The sequence below is a fragment of the Narcine bancroftii genome, chromosome 10, assembly GCF_036971445.1.
Source record: "Narcine bancroftii isolate sNarBan1 chromosome 10, sNarBan1.hap1, whole genome shotgun sequence".
Taxonomy (NCBI): domain Eukaryota; kingdom Metazoa; phylum Chordata; class Chondrichthyes; order Torpediniformes; family Narcinidae; genus Narcine; species Narcine bancroftii.
In genome coordinates this window covers 88,692,360-88,716,250 of record NC_091478.1, presented here as the reverse complement: position 1 = coordinate 88,716,250, position 23,891 = coordinate 88,692,360, and the positions used below count along the sequence as shown (strand labels likewise).

Genomic DNA, 23,891 nt, shown 5'->3' with positions numbered 1-23,891 from the left:
CCAGAGAAAGGCTAGTCCTCCCACAATGCACCACTGCAAAACAAATGAAAAAAAAACAGCAAATCCAAAGCTAAACCTTGATCAACAGGGATCTTGGTCCTGTGATCAAATGGTGGATTAATCTGGACCAATGAGCCTATGCGAGTTGCACTAACTGCTTTTGACCATGATGGTGGCAGACAGTGATCCGTCGAAAGCAAATTACACGTGACAAAAAAATACATTGCCAATTGCTTTCAATGCCAAAATTAGAACTTTTTGATGGTTAAATATCAGTTAAAATGGACAAAATAATCAACAGGTAATAACCAGACAAAGCATAGCAAAAGCACCATGTAGGCTTCTTTGGTGAATCACCAAAAGAATGATCAATAATTCACCTCAAAGAAAAATAAAATGCTATATTGCATCCCTACTTGGTGGCAGTAACTTGCTAAATACAGTAACAATTAGTATTGGCAACAACTTCTGAGCATCAGATTAACAAGATTGTGCTGAACTACATTACTTATTACAAGTTAATAAAGCATCTCAGAATCTATGCTCCTGTTTTAATACTCAACTGGAGGACACAAGTAAACACAACAAAGAAAGACAATTGTCCATTTGTTTGTGTTGTCAAAACCCAGTAATTGAGGCCAATATTAAATTTTGACCTTAGCCAACCCCAAAAAAATGGGAAAGGACAATTAATTAAAGAAAATTCAGGTGCATGTTGCAAACTTCCATTTTGTATTTTATAGGAACCAATTAAAATGCAACATTGGTACAGTTGTACGGAAGTCTCATAGCAAATCACTATGTTCTTTGGAGACTTACTGTAACAGTACAACTTTACACATCAGAGACTATGTAACCAGGGAAATAACAGCTTGCTGTTGGGTCCTACTTTAGAACAGTCCAAAGTCAAATAGAAGCTTTTATAGGATGAAGGGCTGATTTTTAATCTGAACACATCCACACAATTTCTCGAGGGAGAAAAAGAAATTTTCAACAAGATTTCATACTCACCATTACATCGTAAGACAGTTGATCAGGCAAGGTCTTGAGCCTTCCTTGAAGTGCATCATAGTCATTTTGTACTTTAACCCTAAATATCAAAATATTAATATTTGAATTTTCAAACTGAATTCATAAAATGAATTATACAAGTACAATATAAATTATGAATCCTATGTGACTTTGGTTGTTTTTACGACAGAAATTATTCAATTGGGATGAATCCAATTTTGAAATTAAAGCACGACTCATAACATGTCCTTATGGGATTTTTATAAACATATAAACTTTGTTTATATATAAAAAAGGATACTGTATAAAATTGACCTGAAGATACAATGCTGAAAAATACGAAAAAAATTAAGTCCATGATCATTCAAGTTGCGTTGTAAAGTTCTGTGTCCTTACTAGAATCCTAACCCTTACAGGCCCTTCAGTAGATGTTGTGCCAACCTATATTTTCCTTTAATAAAAGTACTAAACCTTCCCACCCCGTAACCTATTTTTCTTCCATCCATGTGCCCAAGAGTCTCTTAAATGCCCCTATTGGTTCAGCATCCAGCACCATCCCTGGCAATGCATTCCAGGAACCCACAACTCTCTGTGTAAAATAACTTACCCCTGATGTCTCCTCTAAACTTCCCTCCCCTCATTTTGTACAGATGTCCTCTGATGTTTACTGTTTCTGTCCTGGGAAATAGGTCCTGGCTGTCCACTCTATCTAAGCCTCTCATCATCTTATAGACCTTGATCAAGTCTCCTCTCATCCTTCTACACTCCAAAGAAAATTGTCCCAGCTTTCCTAATCTTGCCTCATAAGACTTATTTTCCAATCCAGGTAGCATCCTGGTAAATCTCCTCTGTACCCTCTCCATAGCTTCCACTTTTGTTTTTCTTATTTTTATATTCTTTATTTTTGAAACCAGTCAGTTGTTATCTTTTGCAAATCACTGCATGCACAATATTTATAGTAGGGACTCCATATACTTCATCACCATTCATTCATGTAGTGTCTAATCATCTGCAAATGCAAAAAAGGTGACCATCAACTCTACACTGCTCGTTCTACAACTAGTAGCGAAGCATGTTGCTCTGTTTGGCTTTCCATTGCTCATGTTTCCATTCTAGATCAGAGATGATCGTTTCCAAAATCTAGGATCAAATCCTATTCCTGACTCTTGTAGAATATATATTCCTCTGCTCTCACACACAAGACAACAATGAGAATTATACGGATTGTCTATCCTCACTCAGTTTCAAATCTTAGTCAATGTGCACAATATATAATGATCTATCTGCAGTAAGTGCTGGCCAGGACATTATGAAATAACTCTTCTTTAAATGTAACAACAAAGATTAATGTATTCAATTAGATCAATGCAAAAATCGGTAAATGGTAAATTGAAACCCAGATGGAACATCTGGGCTGCTAATTCTCTTTCAGGCTGTTTTACAGAACTGTTTTGAATAACAGCTTATAGCTTGCATCTACTTCAGCAGGAGGACAGATCTGAAGACAAACATGCCTAGGATTAAAAGCACAGCCATCAAAGTGAACCTTCAAATATTACTTGAACCTTAACATCACTCCAAAACCACCAAAGATCTGTCTACTGACGCAGCACGTTTCACACTACCAGCCAACTCTCTCTATACATGTATATTTATATTCTCTTCCTTTAATTTTTATTTTCTTTGTGGCACCTTGTGTTATATTTAAATTGTTGCTAGAGTGCTTCATACATCTTGGAAGCTAAAGCAAGTAAAACTTGTTAAATCTGTACAGTGTATTATATATAGTCATGTGTTGCTTAACCTCAATGCTATGTTCTATGAAATAGAACATTATGTGATTTGGACGTTGTGTGAACCCCATATTAGAGTAACATAGGCGTTTATTATGACTATCAAGACATATGTATTATAGGTTATATATGTACTGTACCATTATATCCCTGGCATATAAGAGACAAGAGATACATGTGTTGCATGTGGAAATCTGCTATGTCCCATTCTCTGATCAGTATTTCTGAACTCTATTATAACCTTCTGGGACCACAGATGTATATGCAGTTGGACATTGCCCAAACAGGCGTTATGCGACGCATGATTGTGTATCATTCAATTGATATCTTAATTGAAAATAGGATCTTAAAAATGCATCACTTTGAATCCATTTGATATGTCAGCCTAAATCATCTTCCAAGTAGTGTTGTCGGGGAAAAAAAAACTTGATAACCTGCAGATGAGATAGGTAGTTCTGAGCCCTCTAAACACAGAATGAAAATTTCTCCATCATCTTACTAAATGTTAAAAAAATAAATTCTTTCAAGAGATTTTAAAAAAATGCAGTAATGGTTGGCAATAATTTAAAAGGTACAGACACTCTCTACAGCAAATGGGACCAAGAATCCTGAATCCCATCTTTTCTACCCAGTATTTGAATTAAAGATTTAGTTTCCTGATTTGACATAGAATTAGTAAAAAGTGGAAATTCAGTAACAGGGAATGAATAGCAAAAACTTAACTGTAAGTGAACATCTCCTGAGGGAATACGAGATACAAGGGTCCAAATGAAAAGATCAGTGGTTTTCTACATGTACAAAATTATCCACGATAAACTATCCAAACCACAAACACACTATGTCCAATTGATTTGTTTTGATTTTGTGGACTGAAGCATGTTGGGGTGCAGAAAGGTTCAAATTCATGAATTATTGTCATTAAGAACTTGGGAAAATAATTAATTTGTGGCTAGTTAAAGATCCAAGTATGGAACAGCATTAGAAATCTTGTAATTTCCGAATGGAGGATTGGGAGTTTTAAAGATAACATCACGAAACCAAAAACAGAGGGAGAAAATGGAAAGAGTGAACTAGAAAAAAAATACAAGTCAAAATTATAGGAGCATCAAACACATAAAAAGTAATAAATGTAATCATGTGACAGAGGTAGCACTAGGAGAAATTATAATGGGGGAAAAAGACAAATACTGACTTAAATGTTTCATAGCCATCTTCTCAGTAGAAGATACCAGTCATAGTAGAAATTGCAAAGAGCCAAGAAACTAAAGAGTCAAAAGAAACTATGAGACTAAACTTTATACAATCCCTTGGGTTTGTGTTATAAAATGGGTGGTTGCTCGGAGAATGGATGCAGTTGCTGCGATGATTCAAAATTCCCTAGGTTCTGCAACAGGCCTGTGGTTTGGAAGGTACCATTATTCAAAATGAAGGGCAAGGAAAAAAACGTTCTCCGAACATCTGTTCTCAGAGAAACATTAGAATCTATTGTAAAATAATTCGTAATCATTTTTAGACAAAGGCAACATGACAAAAGATAAAATATTTTCAAAGGGCATTTGACAAAACTCTCAATTCCAACTCTGTTAGAATTGAAGTAATACATCATAATGGTACAGAAATGGTTATAGAAAATAGTAAAATGGTATTTGCGTGCTAGAAGCTGCTACATAGATTCAGGGCAGTGACCTTAGCTGTATGGAAGTGATATAGAAGAAACAAACAAGCAGATACATTTTCTAAATGTGAATAAAACTGAAAACTCCCAGTTGAAAAGGGTCTTGGGAGTCCACCAGCAGGAATACACTGAACGTAAACTCGCAGGTTGAGCCAGTGGTGAAGACGGCAAATGCAATGCTGGCATTCATTTCAAGAGGAATACAAGAGCAAAGATGTGATACTGAGGCTTTACCTTTACAAGGCACGAGTGAAACCTCATTTGGAGTACTGTGAGCAGCTTTGGGGTCTTCATTTAAGAAGAGATATGTTGGAGTTAGAGTTCAGAGGAGGTTCTAGGAATGAAAGGGTTATGATAGGAGAAACATTTGATGGCTCTTGGCCAGTACTCATAGAAAATATTCATATGTTAAGAGGCATTGATGGAGTAGATGTAGAAAGGCTGTTCCCGATGGTGGGAGAGTCTAGGACAAGAGGGTACAAAAAAAAACACAGTGGGAACAAAAAAAAACAGGTGTGGAGAGTGTCTACTTAGAGAAATGCAGAGGAATTTCTTTAGCCAAAGCGTGGTGAATCTGTGGAATTTAGTGCCACAGGTGGTTGTGGAGGCCAAGGCATTGGGTGTATTTAAGGAAGAGATAGATAGCTTCTTGATTAACCAGGGTATCAAAGGTTATGGGGAGAAGACCAGGCAGTGGGGCTGAGTGGGAAAATAATGGGGCAGGCTCAATAGGCTGATAGCCTATTTCTGCTCTCGTTTTCCTATATATATCTGATGACGAAAGGTCTGAGAGAAATATTTCCAAGTTTGGATGATCCTCAGCTCTGCAATACTGTCCAGCAAAGGTGTACTAAGCCATGATCATTGGCATGGTAACCACCAAGTATGTCTGTAGATTCACTGCAAATGGAGTAAGCCAGGGAAATTATGTCTCATGACCAGGTAATTTTGTGATCAGTCAGGTAGTTCACGAATGCAATGTAAAATCAAATAGAAGAGCTTGCAAATAGTTGGTCGCAGAAGCTCCTGCAGAACATCACACATTTCTGCTTTCCGTACCAAGACAAATTACTGGATTTTGCAAAATAATATTTGAATTGTGTGTGTTTATTTCCAGTATCCAAAGTGCTTTCAAATCCAGATATCTTAGTTAATTGCTTGGTAACTTTTATGAAATATGCAAAGCATGTGACATTCATAAACTATTGGACAAGAAACAGAGCTGAGTTATTATGTAAAAATACTGACATAACCTTCTACACTGATGTCTGGTTTAATGTAAAGCACAGAAAGGATATTATCTTTAAATGTGGCAAAACCACAAACTATGCACAATAATGAAAATACTAAATGTTTGGACTTACCAATGCTGGATTTTTTCCTTGCAATTTGAGACCACCTGTTATTAAAATAGACAACTGCTCATGAACAGCAATGGAAGGAACACACACATTTCTTACACTAAAAACAACAAAAAATTGCAATTTAACCTAATTATTCAAGATGGTTTAATTCAATTAATTGACCAAGCCTAGGCAAACTAGTACAAAAATATGTCAAACAATTTTAATGAAGTTCTGAAAATTTGTTGGGAAGCAAAGCCTTTTCTCAGCTTTCATTTAAGAATGGGTTAATCATTATAGCTGTTAACACCACTTTATTTAAGTGAAATCTGAAACACAGCATTGTTGCTTGACATAATAAATCAATCTAGATGTGTCATGTGTGTCACAATCATGTAAAAGCACAATTTGCAATGAAAATTGGACCCCAATTTTTGTCAATTGTGTACTTTATGGAAAATCCTGACAAAATGACTAAATAGATGTCAGCCTAAGCACAGTGATATAATCCAGCATGCATATCTGACAAAGAATAGATTAGAAACATATCAGCAGATAAACCGTAAAGGTATTAGCAAATAAATTCTAAACAAGTTGTAGTAGATTTTGATAAGTGTCTCTTTGAACAATTTAAATTAATTATATATGTACAGAAAGAAATTGGAAAATAAATATGAACTTCAAAGAAGATTAAACAAAAAATAACTGCTGCATATGGATCAAGATTTCAGAATTTAAAATGTATGTCACAAAGATGAAGCAAATCCTTCAATATAATGGAACCAAACAATGTCCTGGATACACTTCAAATTATTTCATCACCATCACAGGATTTGAGTACACTTTAAAAAGCTTTTCTATCTGTCTGTTCATTAGATTCATGTTCAATTGATTTAAACTGTTTTGATTTATGCATAAAGCACATCAACATAAGGACATAAACCATATTGTGCTCTTTCTAAAATAAAGAAGGAAATAATATCTCAATCAATTGCTGATTTGTTATGACATCTCTGAGCTAGCAGAAGGAAAAAAGCTGTAACTGGCATCAACCCTTAGTAAAAGAACCCTTAAAAAAAAAACTTGTTTTAATCGACAGCCGACAAATTTTACTGCGTGAGTCGATATCAAGTTATGACATGATTAGTTCAGCGATAATACTTTTTTATAATTTTATAGCCTATATCACTGTCTAGAGTCTAGACCCATATTTGCTTCTTAAATATAACAAAGAACAATGCTCCAAAGAAGGAAAAGATAACTGTGAAACTACAAGATAATAATCTAATGTGGAAGGAGAATGGTCAATGCCAATAATTCACAGTGTACTAATTTCTCCCATAATTTCCCAAAAAGGAAGCCTTTAACTAATTTCCAAATATTAATTCAGGTTATACAGAAGTACAAATTTACATCAAGCAACCCAAGCCTTCTCGACAAGATTGTCCTTTGTCTCCAGCTTTGTTTGCGTTAGTAATTGAACCTTTAGCAGTTTTTTTTCTCCCCTTTTCCCCCCTCCCTTCCTCCCTCTCCCCCCTTCCCATGTATTCAAAGTTCAGTTTATAAGATACATTAAACCCGTTAAATAATGTCGTCACTTAATAAAAATAAACCAGAAATTTTTGTCTTTTAAGTCAGTTCATTTCGTTGTCTTCTCCTTCTGTCATTTTAGGTGGTGGAGGTCCATGGTAGGATTTCTTTATTGTATTTTATGTATGGTTCCCATATTTGTTCGAATATTGTGATGTTATTTCTTAAATTATATGTACATAGAAATAAATAAATGTAAATCTTTAGCACAGTTGATTCGACAAAATACACAGATACAAGGTATGAGAGTTTTAGATGAGGAGTATAAAATTAATTTGCTGACGATGTACTGGTGTATTTAACAAACCCAGCTCAGTCACTTTTACACTTGAAGGAATGTTTAATACAATATGGATCTTTATCTGGATATAAAGTTAACTGGGGAAAAAAGTGAAATTTTACTGATAGGTGAAGGAGATTATTCAGTTTATAAGGATATTATTAATTTGAAGTGGACTGATCAAATTAAATATTTGGATATAAATGTGGATGTTGATTATCAATCTTTATATAAATTAAATTATGTACTGTTAATGAAAAAGATCAAAGCTGATTTGATTAAGTGGAAGGATCTTCCTATAAATTTAATTGGAAGAATAAATACAATCAAAATGAATATCTTTCCATGTATACAATATTTGTTTCAGTCAATTCCGTGTTTACTTAATAAGATTTTTTTTCGAGATTTAAATAAAATGGTTAGGGAATTTTTTTGGAAGGGTAAATTTCCGAGAGTAGCTTTGAATAAGCTAATCGGGAAATATGCATTAGGGGGATTACGCTTAACACATTTTCAAAATTATTATGAGGCAGCTCAATTTAAATTTATTAGTTCATTAATGGATTTGGAACGGCCCCCCAAGTTGGGCTAAAATTGAGATGGTGAATATTTCTGAATTTGAAATACATCAATTTTTGTTTCGGTGGAATTTAAATTTATTACAACAATATAATGTGCTTATACTAAAACATTTAATGAAGTTATGGATGAGGAAAAATAGAACGTTAGGTTCTCAGGGTAAATTATTGATTTTAACACCATTATATAATAACCAATTTATTCCTTTTTCAATGTATAATCATTGTTTATTACATTGGAAATTTAAAAGTATAAAAAACTTGGGGGATTGTTTTAAAGAAGGTCAATTTTTATCCTTTAATCAAATGAGGGAAGATTTTGGTATTAATGAGAATTCTTTATTCATTTATTGTCAACTTCGACCCCTAGTAAAACAAATATTTGGTAGAGATATGATTTTACCTAAATTGACTAAATTTGAATCTTTTCTTGTGATTGCACCAAAGAAGGGATATATTTCATTGATGTACCAAATATTACAGGAAAGTATGGAAAAAAAGGGATGGGATAGATTGAAGATTAAATGGGAAAAGGATATTAACTTTACTTTCTCTGAGGATGACTGGTTAGATATTTGTCATGATAGTGTTACTAGATCGATAAATGTTCGTTATGCAATGGTTAATTACAATTTTTTTTACATCAATTGTATTTAACACCTGAAAAGTTTTTTTTTAAATATAGTTTTAGTGAATCAGACTCTTGTTTTAGATGTGGTAATTCGGTTGGAACTTTTTTCATGCTGTTTGGTTATGTGTACATATACAATCTTTTTGGAAAGCAATTCAATTGTTTTTGGAACATTTGTATAAGATCAAAATACCTCTGGACCCGACAATATTTTTGTTGGGTGAGTTGAATCCTTTGAAAGATTTGGGATTAGATAAATTTCAGATTGCTTTTGTATATTTAGCTTTATCTGTAGCAAAACAATGTAGAGCAAGTACATGGAAAAATGCTAATGTGATTGATATTAATAGATGGCATAATGAGATGAAAACTTGTTTGGTAATGGAAAAAAATCACATGTTTTACTTGATAATTATTCTTTTTTTCTTAATAAGTGGTCTTTATATTCAGAGTATTTACATTTAGATTTACCTTGATTAGATTTTAGTAAATACATTTCAGTTTTTTTTTCTTTCTTTGGCTCTCCTAAAGAGAGCTGGCTGAGGGGGGGGGGGGGGGGTCTTCTTTTTTATATATAAAAATTTTTTTTATCGTTCATAATATGTACTTTTTTTTTTACTGTATGTAATAACCTTGTTGAACGAATAAATAAAGTTATCAAAGCAACCCAACCCTTTCTCCTGACTGTACCTTGCTATTTTTGTTCCATCTATTAAATGCAGTCCCTAACTAAAGCACTTGGCTGAAGCACAATGTTCTAAGAATTCTATACTTTTTTTTCAAAAATTATGCGTAGAAACATTTTAAATATACAATATATTAAACTTTTTCTCACAAACACAACAAACAAAAACAGACCCTCCCTTCCATACATACATATCCGTTCACCGTCAGGGCTTACATATATTTTAAGTATATAGAGTACAGTTGGGGAAACTACGTTTTTGTATGTATATAAGTTACTTTTACAGCCTTTTTTGATCCTTTTTATTAATGTATCTGGGCCCCTATGTGGTCCAAGTATGGCTGCCAGACCTTTACAAAAGTGTCAGTTATTCTTTAAGTTATATGTAATTTTTTCCATAGGTATACAGCTGTTTATTTCCGCAATCCATCATGCTACAAGGAGAGGGGAGTCGGACTTCCAAGTGACCACAATACATTTTTCCGCTACCACCAGTGCTATTTTTATGTGAGATTTAATATTTGGTAAATTGGTCACTTATTTCCATGAAATAACCTGAATTTTATATTTCATTTAATACACTCGTAATCTACATTCATTTTCCCCAAGTACGATGGCCACAGTAGTTTACCTCGCTTTGTCAAGCATGCTTGGCTCTCCAACCTTCGTCTAAAACCATTCAAAAGTAAATTGAAGTCCAGTAAAGAAACATTTAAAAATTAAGCATTACATACAGTAATTGTTATCCATAGATCTTCTATCCATCTGCTGATCCTCATACTTGAAGTCAGCCCAGATGCCGCCTCAACGTCAAGAACCAACCACCAGTCAGTCTATTGATATTTACAACCAGTTGATGTAGGTTTTGAAATCACAAGTACAAAGGTTTAAAAAAAAAACACATGATAAGGAGCTAGTTAACTCAAGAGAACACAAGAGCTCCAGGTGCTATAATCTTAACCAGAAAATGGACCCATAACAGTGCTGTCGAACAATCATTGCTTGATGCCAATTGATCTCCCTTTGCTTTACAATCATAAACTCTGTAATTGAGCTATTTACATGGACGTGTGAATGTTAGAGGAGCACCTGTAATTCTGCTGGCAGAAGAACGCTTCTTCCTGTAGAAGGAATTTTGTGACAAATGACTGGAACTTAAATTCAAGGGATTCAGCAGGTCAGACAACATCCAGAGAGAAATGGCATCCTTTCTCGAGTGTCAAAAAAGTCCCAATCCAAAATGTTTACTGTGTAGCTGCGCAGCGCCGTGGACCTAATCGCCACTCAGGCAGCTGGTTGCAAGGCCGTGCGCAGCACCGCGGGCCAAATCGCAGCGCACTAAGGGAGGGAGTTAGGCACTCACCTAGAAGATGACATGAGGTTCCTGTCGCCTTCACTTTAAGCCGCATGGCCTTCGAGTGCATCGCAGGTGTCCGGGCCAATCAGTATCTGGTGAATTGATTTAGTAGCACTACTAGAGTAGATGCTACAAATGTCCATTTCTCTTGATGGATGCTACCCAAACCTGTGTAGCAATTAGCAGAGCGCTATCGGTGGTAGCGACCCAGTTTCGAATCTGGTGCTGTGTCAATGTGTGTTTTCTCTAGGGTTCCAGTTTCCTCCCACATTCCAAAGACATCCAGGGTTGGTTGGATAACTGGTCATGTGGGCATATTTGGGCGGCACAGGCTTGTGAACCAGAAGGCCCTGTTACCATGCTGTATCTCTAAATTAAATTAAACCTGCTTAGTCCTTCCAGCTTCTTGTGTTTGCACTTGATACAAGAGGTCTGGAGATTGATCACTGTATTTCTGCACAAAATGTACTAAGGAGAAGCATGAAAGTTGCCAAGTGGCTGAGAAAAGCTATAAACAGAAGCAAACAATAAATGAAGAGCCCATGCATTAGAACCAGACACTTTTTAAAATTAAAGTATCTCACCATAGATCCAAGTAACTTGTCAACTAAAATAGCATTCAATTATTTCAATATGTTTATTACACAAATATTAAAGCTTTTAAAACATTTCTGGATATTTTTACCCATGTCTCTAGGTTTATTGCATAGTCAGGAGGGATTCTTATTATTATTTGCATTTCCCCCTCTCCTGTGTAGATACAAGGACAGAGAGTTCTTCAAAAGCTATATTAGAAAATATTTTGGATAATATTTGATTTGTGAATCTGAGATAAAATGCTACAATCATTTGCATTCAAAAGAATGGTGAGGTGAGAAAACATACAATTTATTAGTATTTCTAATAAGAAACATATTAATTTCAATTATTCTCTCAATTATTTCCTGCTCATCTTCAATTTATTATTTTCTTTGAGCATTGTATTATTGGTATATATTTGAATTTCCCTTCAATTTCAGATATTAAATATTACACCTTCTTCCTCAAAATCAACCAATGACAAAATCTTTAAATATTATTTATCAATACATTTTCTTGTTGTTCGAATCTTCATTAATGGAAGAAAACTAGATGAAGGCAGTACATCACCTGCACAATATGCAGAACTGATAACCAGTCATTTCTTACTCAAGAAGTGTTTAATAATACTTCATAATATATTTCTTAAATACAAGTTGTCCTTAAAACTATTACTAGAAAAAATGTTGTTTTTATTTTGCTACATAATCAAGTTTAATTTACACAACATAGCCATTTCTGATGATATGGCACATTCTCACAAAATGTTAGTACCATATTCCCATTCAGAAATTTGCAGAAGGGAAGACAGACAATAGTAAGAAAATTTGAACACAAAGTCATTATTTCATTAGGGAGTCAGTTCAAGAGCATGAAATCACACAACAGGCTTCTTTCCTTATTCTGTATTAATTGATCTTTTTACTATATCACGAAACAGAAATTGTAGTCTTGCACTCCTACTTTACACATTCAAGCTCACTGGTTACTCTGTTCACAGAAGAACCCTTCTCCTTGTTGCTATCATGTGATAACACTCCTGAACTTGAGATTTTTGATGTAATGCCTTATTCATATCCATAAAGAAATTGCATCAGAGACAAATAGTCAGTGATAAGAAGACTCCAAGATAAAGCAGATCAGCCTTGAAAATAAAGTACTGTGGTCAGTGTGCTGTGCAGTGAACAAAAGAAAACCACGCAGAAGCTGTGTGAGCTAAACCAACCGACTTTACTGGAACTGTCCGAGAGCTTATCAGCACAACCTACTTTGCGCCCCACCCCCACCCCCCCCCCCCCCGGACTATTGTGACATCAGCCCAGTGTGAGCCTGCACCTCCATGACCCAGTTCGCTTGCAGATAGCCCGCTACATGAACCCCCCCCCCCCCTCCAGAACCGGTGTTCAGAATGCCGAGTTCACAGTTCGTCAACTGTCCATACTTTTGGGAAGCCAACCTCTCCACCACAAGGCTGGAGCAGTTACTGGTTGATTGAGGTTAAGGTGTGCCAGTTTGAACATTTCCTGCCTACCCCCAATGTCCAAAATGCACGTAATCCTGTTGTGTAATATGGACCCTCATATGGGTGCTGAAGGGCCGTCCAGTGCACACCTCCTTATGAAAACATATTCACAGTCTTTTGAGATCCTTCAAGATGTAGGGTGGAACTGGACCATGGCATGAGGTTGGGATGGGGGCTAGGGTGCCCACCTTCTCATGAAGTCATGTTAGCAGCACTGTAGGTGTTCCCTCTCGGCTGTAAGCTTCTGGTACGAACTCTCCCAGGACTGTCAGTGGGCCCCATAGACAAGCTCAGAGGAGGATATGGCCAAATCCTCCTTTGGCACTGTGCAGATGCCAAGAAGCACTCAAGGCAGCACGTCCACCCAATCCAGGCCTCGGAGCCGAGTCATGAGGGCCGTCTTCAAATGCCAATGGAACCTTTCCATCAGGCCATTAGACTGAGGGTGGTAGGTAGTGGTGTAATGTAACTCGGTCCCTAGGAGCTGAGACACCACTGCCCATAGGCCAGATGTGCCCTGTGTCCCTCACCCTGTCCAATGTGATATTGGAAGAAAGGCCGAAATGGGCTATCCAGCTGGCGATGAGGGCCCTGGTGCAGGATATCGTGGAGGTGTCTGAGAACAGGACAACTTCTGGCCATCTAGTGAACCTGTTCACCATCATGAACAGGTACGTGGAATCTCTGGAAACGAGCAGCAGCTCAATGATGTCCACATGGATGTGATCAAATCATCTGTGTGTCAGCAAGAAGGACTGAAGAGGGACTTTCCCATACCCAAAAAAGTTACCGAGTCAAGTGGGGAACTGGGAACTTGGCTTCTCAAAGAGTGAAGGTCTAGGCTGTGTTGACCAGACAGCACCCTTTCAAGTCCACCAGGAAGGAAGCTCAAAGGAAGTCTGTGCCAAGTAGGGGCTGAGACATGTCAGCCAAAATGAAGGTCCAGGTTAAATGATAGGAGTCAAACTCGAGCAAGATGGTCTGCACCCTGTACCTGCACATGCTGCTGTTGTTGGCAGCAGAGAAGGATGGTCCTGACTTCCCGGCACGGAAGTCTTGGCTCGAGGGGGGCAAGACACTGACCTCTGCCCCTTTGTCCACAAGGGATATGCTGCCCTGAGTGCACCTTGACTGCATATTCCAATGTAGGCTGTCTCGGTGGCCTGCCATCGTGGCTATCAGCGATGGCCAGCCTTGGTGTTTCCCTGATGAGAGCAAGGTAGACGGCAGTGGCAGGCTCTAGAACCTGGTAGAAATACCGGGTTTAATTGGCCTCCTTGGTGGAGTAGGAGACACACAAATCACTGGGCGTGATGCAGCAAATAGGTCAACGGATGCTCCACCATATTGTTTGAGGTACCACAAAACATCCGCACAGGCTACTAACCTTAGTGGGTCGCTGAAGTCATTGTCCACGAGGAATAGGCAGACATCTTCCGGCATCTTTCAAGAAATATCTGCTAAAATAGTAAGTATGGTCTGTGGCCGACCATTAACACCAGCATATCATTCAAAGGTGGACGGTGTACGGTCGCCCAGGCTGCCCATGTGGAGTAGCCTGGAGGAAAGGTCAAAAGTGTGAATAAGGAGTGCCTTAATTGCCTCATACTTGTTGGCAAGCTGGCAGCTGATGTAAGAAGTCGGTGATTCATCCAGCAGTCTTCTGGTTGAGCGAATTGACCACACAGTAATATCTTGTGGAGTCTGCTGTGATCTGCCTAACCTGAAACTGGGCCTCAGCACGTTTGAACCAGACTAGCGGCTGTGAGGTCCAAAGGGTCAGCAGCTTCAGTGAGACTGTATTCTGTCACTTGTATCATTTCTTGTGTGATCCCAAGTGCCCCCGTATTGGACCATCAGGGTCACCATTGTGGTCAGTGCGCTGTGCAGCAAACAAAAGAAAATCCACACAGAAGCAGTGAGTGAGGTGAACCAATTAACTGACTTTACTGGAACTCAGAGAGCTTATCACCATGATCCCCATGGTCTTTTGCAGGCCCCCCCTCCCCCATCCCGACATCAGTCCAGTGCGAGCCTGCACCTCCGTAACCCGGTTCGCTTGTAGATCAATGCAGCTCACTACAGTATCCTGAATTTTAATTTATAGACCTCTTAAAATTAAAAAAATTAAAATAATAGCTATACGATATATGCCTGTCCCGCATCGGACTTGTCAGCCACAAACGAGCCTGCAGCTGACGTGGACATTTACCCCCTCCATAAATCTTCGTCCGCGAAGCCAAGCCAAAGAAAAGAATATTTAAATTAAAAGCATACTTTCAATATAAAAGAAAGTCATTAACATTGTAAATTCAGTTACACTATTATTAAATACATGCGCAAATTGTTGAACTTCCAAGTGGACATAATGCCCCTTGAACAGCAAAGCAAATCCAACTGTTTTCGAAATGATGTATTTAGTTACTCAGTGTAAATAGGTAAAAAAGTAGATATCCATGTTATTTATATGCAACAACAAATGTATTACTTTGATAACCTGTTAAGTTTAAAAGTGGAACATTCTATTTTTAGTGGAACCATTCAGTAAGGAAGGCAGCGACAGTGAGAATAGAAAAACAGCCAACATTTCAGGTCAAGGTCCCTTCATAAGAATTGGTAAAATGAGAAGACTAATCTATTTTAAGATGCAGAGAAGGAGATGGGAACAGAGAAAACAACACATTTATTTTGAACCCTATTACGAACATTCTCTCCATCCTTCCACCACAATGCAAATTAAGGTACACACATCTTTTCACTTTTCCAATTAAGATGAATGGTCCTTGGCCCAAAATGTTTACCAAATGTGCTGCTTTTTCACTTCTTCCAGCATTTTTTATATTTTTCTTTGAGATTTTCAGCAAGTGAAAATTTGGAGCCAGTTCCATATTTATTGCTGTATTCCTTTTAACTTGTTGCCCATTGTTCATGAAATGATTTTCCTTTCATATAGTTTATCAATTAAACATGATGCAATATACCCATTTTTCCAAATATTCTAGAAACACAACTGGCAACAACTGGGAGAGTGGAATATCTAATTTACCCATTTGTAATACATTCGCTTCCATTTTGAAAAATGATAATTTTGGAATACATTTTCCAATTATTTAAATTCTTGCACATCAACTCCCTTAGAAATCAACCAGTAATTCCTTCAAATTGGTTTCCCCTTTTTCCACAGCCGATCGTGGCATTCAGCAAGTCACAAAAACAATGTGTATACAAAATGCAAAGATTTGTTCTCGAACCATAGAATATTACAGCAAAGAAACAGGCCCTTCAACCCTTCTTGTATTTTTCTGCCTAGTCCCACTGACCTACACCCAGATCATATTCCTCCATGACCCTCCCATCCATCTACCAGCCCAAATTTTTCTTAAATGTCAGTTCCACATTCCCACCATTATCAGCCTGAAGAAGTTCCCTCTAATATTCCCTTTAAACTTTTCCCCTTTCATCCTTAACCCATGTTCTCTAGCTTTTGTTCTCACCTAACCTCTTTTTTTTTTTAATGACTAATGGAGTGATAATATGCCATCTTACATTTAGAAAAGGCACCCAGTTTGAATGAAAAAGCACAAACGTGACTCCATTTTTCAGTCTGGTTCCTCACCAACATTCCCCCAGACAGATGAAAGAACAGCACAGGGAAAACTGCAACCTGAAACTTTAAAGACTGAATTTCTCCATATGAATAATATTAGCACCAACAAAGCTCACCACTGTCCACGTGAAAATCAAATACCAGTTTCCAATGACTGCACAGCACAGCTAATTGGCAGAAAATGCAACATTCAGCTGCAAGCAACTGAAAAAGTACGTCTCACCATCTAACCTGTCATTCAAATGTATTGAATGGTAGATAGGTGGAGAATGTGAGCCAGAGTCTCAAATTTAAAAATAACATCACAATCGAGAGAAAATATACTACTTATGCAGTTAAGGCAGATAACCATGGAGTACTGAAAGGAACAAAAGCATTAAAGCGACGTTTTTAGGCTGTGGTTCTCAACATGCCACCTTAAGTAATCCCTTACTAACCTAATCACACCTATAGGATGCCATAGGTCCTGTGGTTAGTAAGGGATTACTTAAAAGTGGTATGCGAGTGGAAAAAAAAGCTGAGAACATTCCTTTTAAGGAAGTTAACATTTTCAGAAACGGATAAATCAAAATCTCCAGTCTGTTAAAAGACAAAAGAGAAGAAATTGCATAAACTGACTTTACTTCTTCAGTCCCTCTCTGCCCATTAAGTAGTATACAGAAGTTTGGAGGATTGCTAACCTGACACAGATTTTTAAACAAAGGTGATTACAGGCCAATTTCTTTCAACTTTGATGGTGCACAAAGGAATGGAATTAATTCTAAAGGGGACAGATTAATCATGGACAGTTAGCATATATTTGCCAAGGGAAAGTAATTTCTGATTAATATGTTTAAATTTTTTAAGATAATAAGAATGGTCAATGAGGGTAAAGTGGTTGATGTCGTGACCTGGAATTATGTAAAGGTTTTGCCAAGGTTCCATGTGGGAGACTGCTCAAAAAGTGAAAGCCCATGGGATCCAAAGGACTGGCACAATGAATCCAAAATTGACTAAAAGGCAAGCAGAGAATGGTGGGTGCTTTTGTGACTATGTGGCTATCACCCAAGCCACATTGGGACTCTGTATTCAATTCCTTATTTTAATAAGGTATATCAATTATAGAAGAAATTTTGCATAGATACAAAATGAATGATTTTAAGCTGCAGCGGAATTGAGATGGTCTCGAAGAGGCCAAAAAATGGTAAACCTAATCTAGAGAAGTATGAGATAACCCATTTGGAAATCTTTCAGGATGCTAATATTTATTATTCCAATCGACACAATACAAAATTAGGAGGCCAAGTCTGACTTCAACACACTAGTTCAGGGGTACAGCTTGAATAGATCATTCAGTTCTGCCACACATCATTGCAACGGGGAAAGATACACAATAGATCCTCAGGACTAGAAAACTGTAATTTATGATGGATATTTTCGATGGAACAGAGGAGACCTAAATGAGATGCACAAAATTACGTGGGGCCTAGATAGGAATAAATAAAGGTATATCTCCATTACCAGAGGAGTCAAAAACAAGGGGGTAGAATTTAAAGTCATTGGCATACACTACAAGGGGCAGATTTTTAAAAAAGCTTCAGAGTCTGAGCTAATATATCCTACCTTCTCCATACCCTACATGAACTTCATATTTCTCAAATCAGATCTTTTCTTTCAATGGCAGTCGGTTGCTTATTTACAATTGAAAATAAAGCAGTTACCCCAGTTCACGATGCAGGTAAAGAGACACAAGTTGAAACGAAAGTGATTAGGGGCAATTCAGTTGCAATTTGGGTTTTTTTTAAATCAAATCTGTATCGTTTTAGGAGAGAAATACAGCGCGTTGACTCTTAAAACAAGCTGGTCGAACAGGTTAATCGCAACAGTTGCAGAACCACCAAGTTCTGCACCGGGAGAGAGATGAGCAACAGCGTTGGCGGAGCTGCTCCAAGTCCGCCACCAGTCGTGGGTGCAGCAGGACCTCCGGAGCCGGGCAGCGAACCCTCGAAACACAAGCAACGGGCGGAGGGTCCCCGCCCCTTCCGACGGAGACCGGCACTCCCACCGCTCAGCCTCCTCGCTCTTCCAACTGGCCGCTCTCTCTATTAAAGGCCTTTTACCTTGTCGTGCTCTTCTCTGAGTCGGGAAAGCGGGTGCGAGCGGGTCTGCGGGGCGGCGGAGCGGGGCGGCGAGTCCGCCATGTCCCTGCAGGCGGCGGCCGGGGGTCCGATCCGCGAACACTCAGCAACGGGGAGTCCTAAAGAAGTGTTTGTGTGTGCGAAAACGGTGGCCGCGGGGCTCCACGCTCCTCGCACACATAGAGGGGGCAGGCGCTTTCATCCACCACGTCGCCGCACGAAACATCTCACACTCGCATTTTTAATCCCACCAGCTCCAGCGCGGCTCCGACAAGGAATCCCCCCTCCAGGCTCAGCACCACCTGCAGCTGCACGCCATGTTCCGAGCGCGGAGGATGCCGGGAGGGGAGGACCCACGCAAGAGAGGCGTCGGACCTGCCCTAGTGACGGCGCTAGCGCCCCGCGCGGCGGAGGCAGGGAGCGCAGGCAGCAAAACAGAACATCAATAAATTGGTTAATAATGTTGACATTGCTTGATTACAATATCTTGATTTTTGAGCCATGCTACCTCTTGAAAAATATTCAAGAGTTTTCAAAATGAAAGCTATCTCCCATCAACCTGTACTTAGTAGTTTATTGTAATATAAAACTGCATCATTTGCCCCTGTATCAGGAAAAGCAAGTCTAGTGGTGTAATTACTTTCATTTGCACAAGTTCTGAATACAGCAAAATCCCTGTTATTTGGAATTCAAGGAACCAGCAACCGGCAAAAGAATTAAGTAAAATTAATAAAATAATTAGAATAAATAAAAATTTAAGTTTAAAATTCTAAAAGAATGTTCTCAGAAGCAACACACAAACCCTTTTCCATGTGGCATGTGCCCTCCAGAGCTCCCCAAGCGAGGCATCACACTCGTTTCCCTCCCTCCGCGCAGGGTGCAGGGAGGGCTGCGTGGAGAATGGCAGCACATGAAGTGAGAGGGGAAGGGCACATGCCACATGGAAAAGAAACGATACTGGGCAAAGTCTCGCATGCATGGCGCTCAGCAAGTACAGGCTATGGGAAGGTGAACATGCAGGCAATAGTCAACAGTAACACAGACGCAGAGTAAAGTAAAAACACAATGTTGGAGAAAACAGTCAAATTTATTATCCGATTGCAAAAGTACAACCCAACAAAACAGGGTCGTCGGGTCCAAAACACGCATACAGGCAGTACATATGCAGGACAAGTACGGGAGAAGAGTAGTTGGTGATACTGAGGAAGAGGTAGAACATTATTTGGCTATTTTTCTCTCTCCCCTCCTTCACTGTTTAGAACTTGATTTTCAGTGAAACCTCTTCAACCTGAAATATTGATTAGTTTCTCCTTCCACACATGCTGCTTGATTGGCTGGGCAGCCCCATCATTTCTGCTTTTGTAAACTCAGCAGGCCAAACAGCATTCTTTATATAGCAAAGATAAAAAAGGCACAACCAACATTTCGGGCTTGAGCCCTTCATCGAGGTATGAACAGAATAATGGACGGAGAGGGCAGAGGAAGGAACATAGGCCCACAGGCAAGGGGCAATAGGTAGAGAAGAAAGGGAGGGATAGCTTTGTGAATAGAGAGGGAAGGGGGTGGAGAGCTGGAGGAAAGGAGACAGAGAACTAGAGTAGAGAGGAAGAAAGGGAGTGATCTAGCAGAAAATGGAGAAGTCAACATCATCCAGTTGGAGAGTGCCCAGGCAGAATATTAGGTGTTGCTCCTCCAATTATATCCTCTTGAAGTGTATTACCATTCTCAGTTTCCTTTTTTTCTCCCATCTGCAGCTTTGAAAATTGTGCCCTATACACTGATGTCCAAGACAGTAATGAGTTGGAAAAACTGATCTTGGCATTGACCCCATGGTAAAATACCACCACACAATTCCTTCCAGTCCCAGAACCGACAGAGCACTATGACCATTCTCTGTTGCCTGTCAGCCCATTTCCCATCCATTTTCTGTAACTCTATTTATTCCAGAGGGATATGGAAGAGACGGAGAACAGGGAGTGGGCCAACAGAACCCAGATTGTTGACTGTGCTCCTCTCCCCTACCATTTTGTTCATATCTTGATGAAAGGCTCAAACCCAAAATAATGGTTATGTATATTTATCTTTGCTATATAAAGAACACTGTTTGACTTGCTGAGTTTTTACTTCAATTATGGTGTCTGTGGACTTGTGTTTTACTCCTCTCCAAATCAAGTTCATGTATTAAATTCCTTGTAATGTGTGAACTTATTGCAGCTGTCACAGTCACATTTTTGTTCTTTGCTGCTCACATATTTTAAGCAAAGTCAAAATAAAGAGATGAATTTATAAAGGTCCTTTAAGCATATTCCACGGTATTTTCTGATCAATTCAGTCCTTTTAGATTTGGAGGGACTGTTTAAATATTTTGTGTTTTACTTTTATCTTGGAGTCTTCCTAATAACTGATTATTTGTCTCTAATGCATTTTCTTTAGTGAAATTTTTGTGTCAGATTCCAGCAACTCCAGTGTTATTTACTTTCCAAAACTGAAGAGGAAGCAGTGCAGGTCATGGGGAGAACACATGCTGCATCGAGGCCAGCACAGACAATGGGGAGCTTTGAAGCACCATGCCAGCATGAGGGAGAGATAATACATGGTATTGGAAATGAGGGGAGCAGATCATTCAGTTCAGCAAGGCTGGGTTCAGGGGGCAGATTTGTATCAAGCATTAACTTAAGTAGCATAGAGTAGTGGGGAAGAGCAGCAACTGTGCAGCACAGATTTTTTTCCCCTCAAAATAGACTTTATTCACAATAAATTATTTACAAAAACATTCAAAGTCTTTTCACATCCATAGCATCAATCATAGCTATACATTCCTATCGATGTACATTGATACATCCAATTCTATTTACATCAGTGGTTTTCAAACTTTTTCTTTCCACTCACTTTCCACTTTGCCTATACCATAGGTTCTCTGTGATTAGGATGCGAGGGTGAAAAAAATGGTTAAGGACCACTGTTCTAGACCTAATTGTTACTGAAATATTTTGCATGAGAAAAATTGTCTTTGGCCCATTTCCTTTGGAGTTATGAAACTGTGCACGTAACAAGTCAATGAGGTACAATTAAAACAGTGGTTTTCAAACTTTTCCTTTACCCTCATACCACCTGAAGTAATCCCTATGCCATTGGTGCTTTGTGATTACCTATGGCACAGGAATTACTTAAGGTGGTATGTGAATGGTAAGAAAAAGTTTGAAAATCACTGATGTCGATGAACATATCATTGCTTAATGCTGATGGGATAATGCTTGCTGCCTGGGAGGTGACTGTTTTGAGAATGGTTGATATCAGATAGCGTTGGAGAATTTAAACCCATGACTTTGTACTTTTGGGGAGCTCCTGGATCCTCTGTGGAGGTGATGGCCCTCCCACAAGCCTGTGTAACAAATAAAGGGAACTGGCTAAAGAAAAGTCTGAGCCCTTCATTCCTCAGGAGAATAAACTGCTGATTTAGTTCTCACCCCAGAATTTGGATTGAGGATTGACACAGATCCTCCACAATCTACAACCAAAACATCACCCACAATACGTGTAGTCCCCGATCCCACCCACCCACCTGCAGAATGCTGATTGCACAAGTGTGTGAAGAATGCAAGAGTTCATTCCCAGTGGTAGCGTGACAGGGGACTCTGATCTATGGGCTGTTCCAGGGGACGACACAGAGTCAGACATCCAGAACTCCTGGACCAACAACTTGGTGAAAGACACATTTTGGCCTGCCCAAAACCTGTTGGTCTTTCAGCACGCGGACATGTCGGTGTGGGAATGCTGCCAACTGGTACATTCCAGGTTGCAGCGGTGCGTGCTGAAGGACAAACAGAGGCTTGGTGCAGCCAGTATGAGAGCACTGTGGGAAAGGACCACAGTCTAGTTCTCACATTACTGGGCTTTGAGGGGGCTGAGACCAAGAGGAAGCCCCTCAAACAACAGAGCAGGAAGAAGCAACGAGGTACCATAGGGATGTTAATGATGTAAATCAGTTGTTGACAAACTTTCCTTCCATTCACATACCACCTTAAGTAATCCCTGTCCCATGGGTGCTCTGTGATTAGAGTTGAAGGTATTTCCACAGTTTCAATACCCACCATTCCTGCAAATCACATGACTCAAGAGAAACTAAACTGTTAGAAATTCATCAAGCCAAAATGCCGGGACAACCCACTAACTCTCTGCTGGCCTTGGTCAGGGCTACGGAATTTCAAGCCATTTGTAAATGTCCCAGTTTAAGCATTAACCAAGTTGTAATTATGTATCAATATTTTAGTTAATTAATTAATGTTAATGTATTTGATGTATTAATCAACACCAATCTAAACCATAAAGACCCTTACTTCCAAGGGAGGAAGATTCTAACTGAGAAAGTTACTTTCAGATGTCCTGCTACTTGTGGGCTCCCGGCATCCTCCGCGCGGGCAGCTGCAGCGGGTCCGACGCCTCTCTGCGTGTGCTCCCGGCATCCTCCGCGCGGGCAGCTGCAGCAGGCCTCACTGCGTGTGCTCCCGGCATCCTCCGCGCGGGCAGCTGCAGCAGGTCCGGCGTCTCTCTGCGTGTGCTCCCGGCATCCTCCGCGCGAGGAACATGGCGTTCAGCTGGCGGTGGTGCTGAGACCGAGGGCGATTCCTTGGCAAGGCTGCGCTCAAGCAGGAGAATATTTTGTGCTGCGATTGTTGTGGATACCCCTCTATGTGTGCGAGGAACCCCGCGGCCACCATGTTGACGGGTTCCTTAGTGTCTGTGAATCAGCCTGTCAGCCCAGCTCGCCGCCACCGACACGACGAAGAGCACGCCGAGGTCAAGGCGGCGGCTTTGAAGATCGAGGAGGCGGGGCGGCCCCAGACGGTAGGGGATGGGATCTTGTGCTTCAAGGGAACAAGTCCCAGGTTCTTTTTGGTGTCGAACTCGGAGCAGCTTCGCCACCATGCTGCCGGCTGCAGCAATACTTTTGTGCTGCCTCCTTTGTTTTATGTTTGAATATTATTTGATTTGTTTTTCTACCCTGGAGGTAGAAATCTTCGATCAATATCTTGGATACCTCTTCAGTTAAGAAAGCCTTACGAAATCTTTTCTGGAAGTCCATAACATGATAGATATTTCGGTAGGGCTAGCCCTTCCTGAAT

The 23,891-nt window shown here is 39.3% G+C and overlaps 1 protein-coding gene across 2 annotated transcripts in view; it reads right to left on the bottom strand.

Moving 5' to 3' along the window:
- The window catches only part of uri1 (URI1 prefoldin like chaperone), a 56,994-nt gene extending 37,877 nt beyond the window's left edge, over positions 1 to 19,117 (bottom strand). Inside the window, exons 1-3 of one of the 2 annotated variants that reach the window (XM_069901715.1) lie at positions 18,751 to 19,117; positions 5,844 to 5,878; positions 1,012 to 1,090 (exon numbers count right to left, since the gene is read on the bottom strand). In XM_069901715.1, coding sequence (XP_069757816.1) covers positions 1,012 to 1,090; positions 5,844 to 5,878; positions 18,751 to 18,831 — 195 coding nt within the window. In that variant the 5' untranslated portion in view covers positions 18,832 to 19,117. The other variant, XM_069901716.1, reaches the window with a different exon arrangement.
- Positions 19,118 to 23,891: the final 4,774 nt, after the last annotated feature.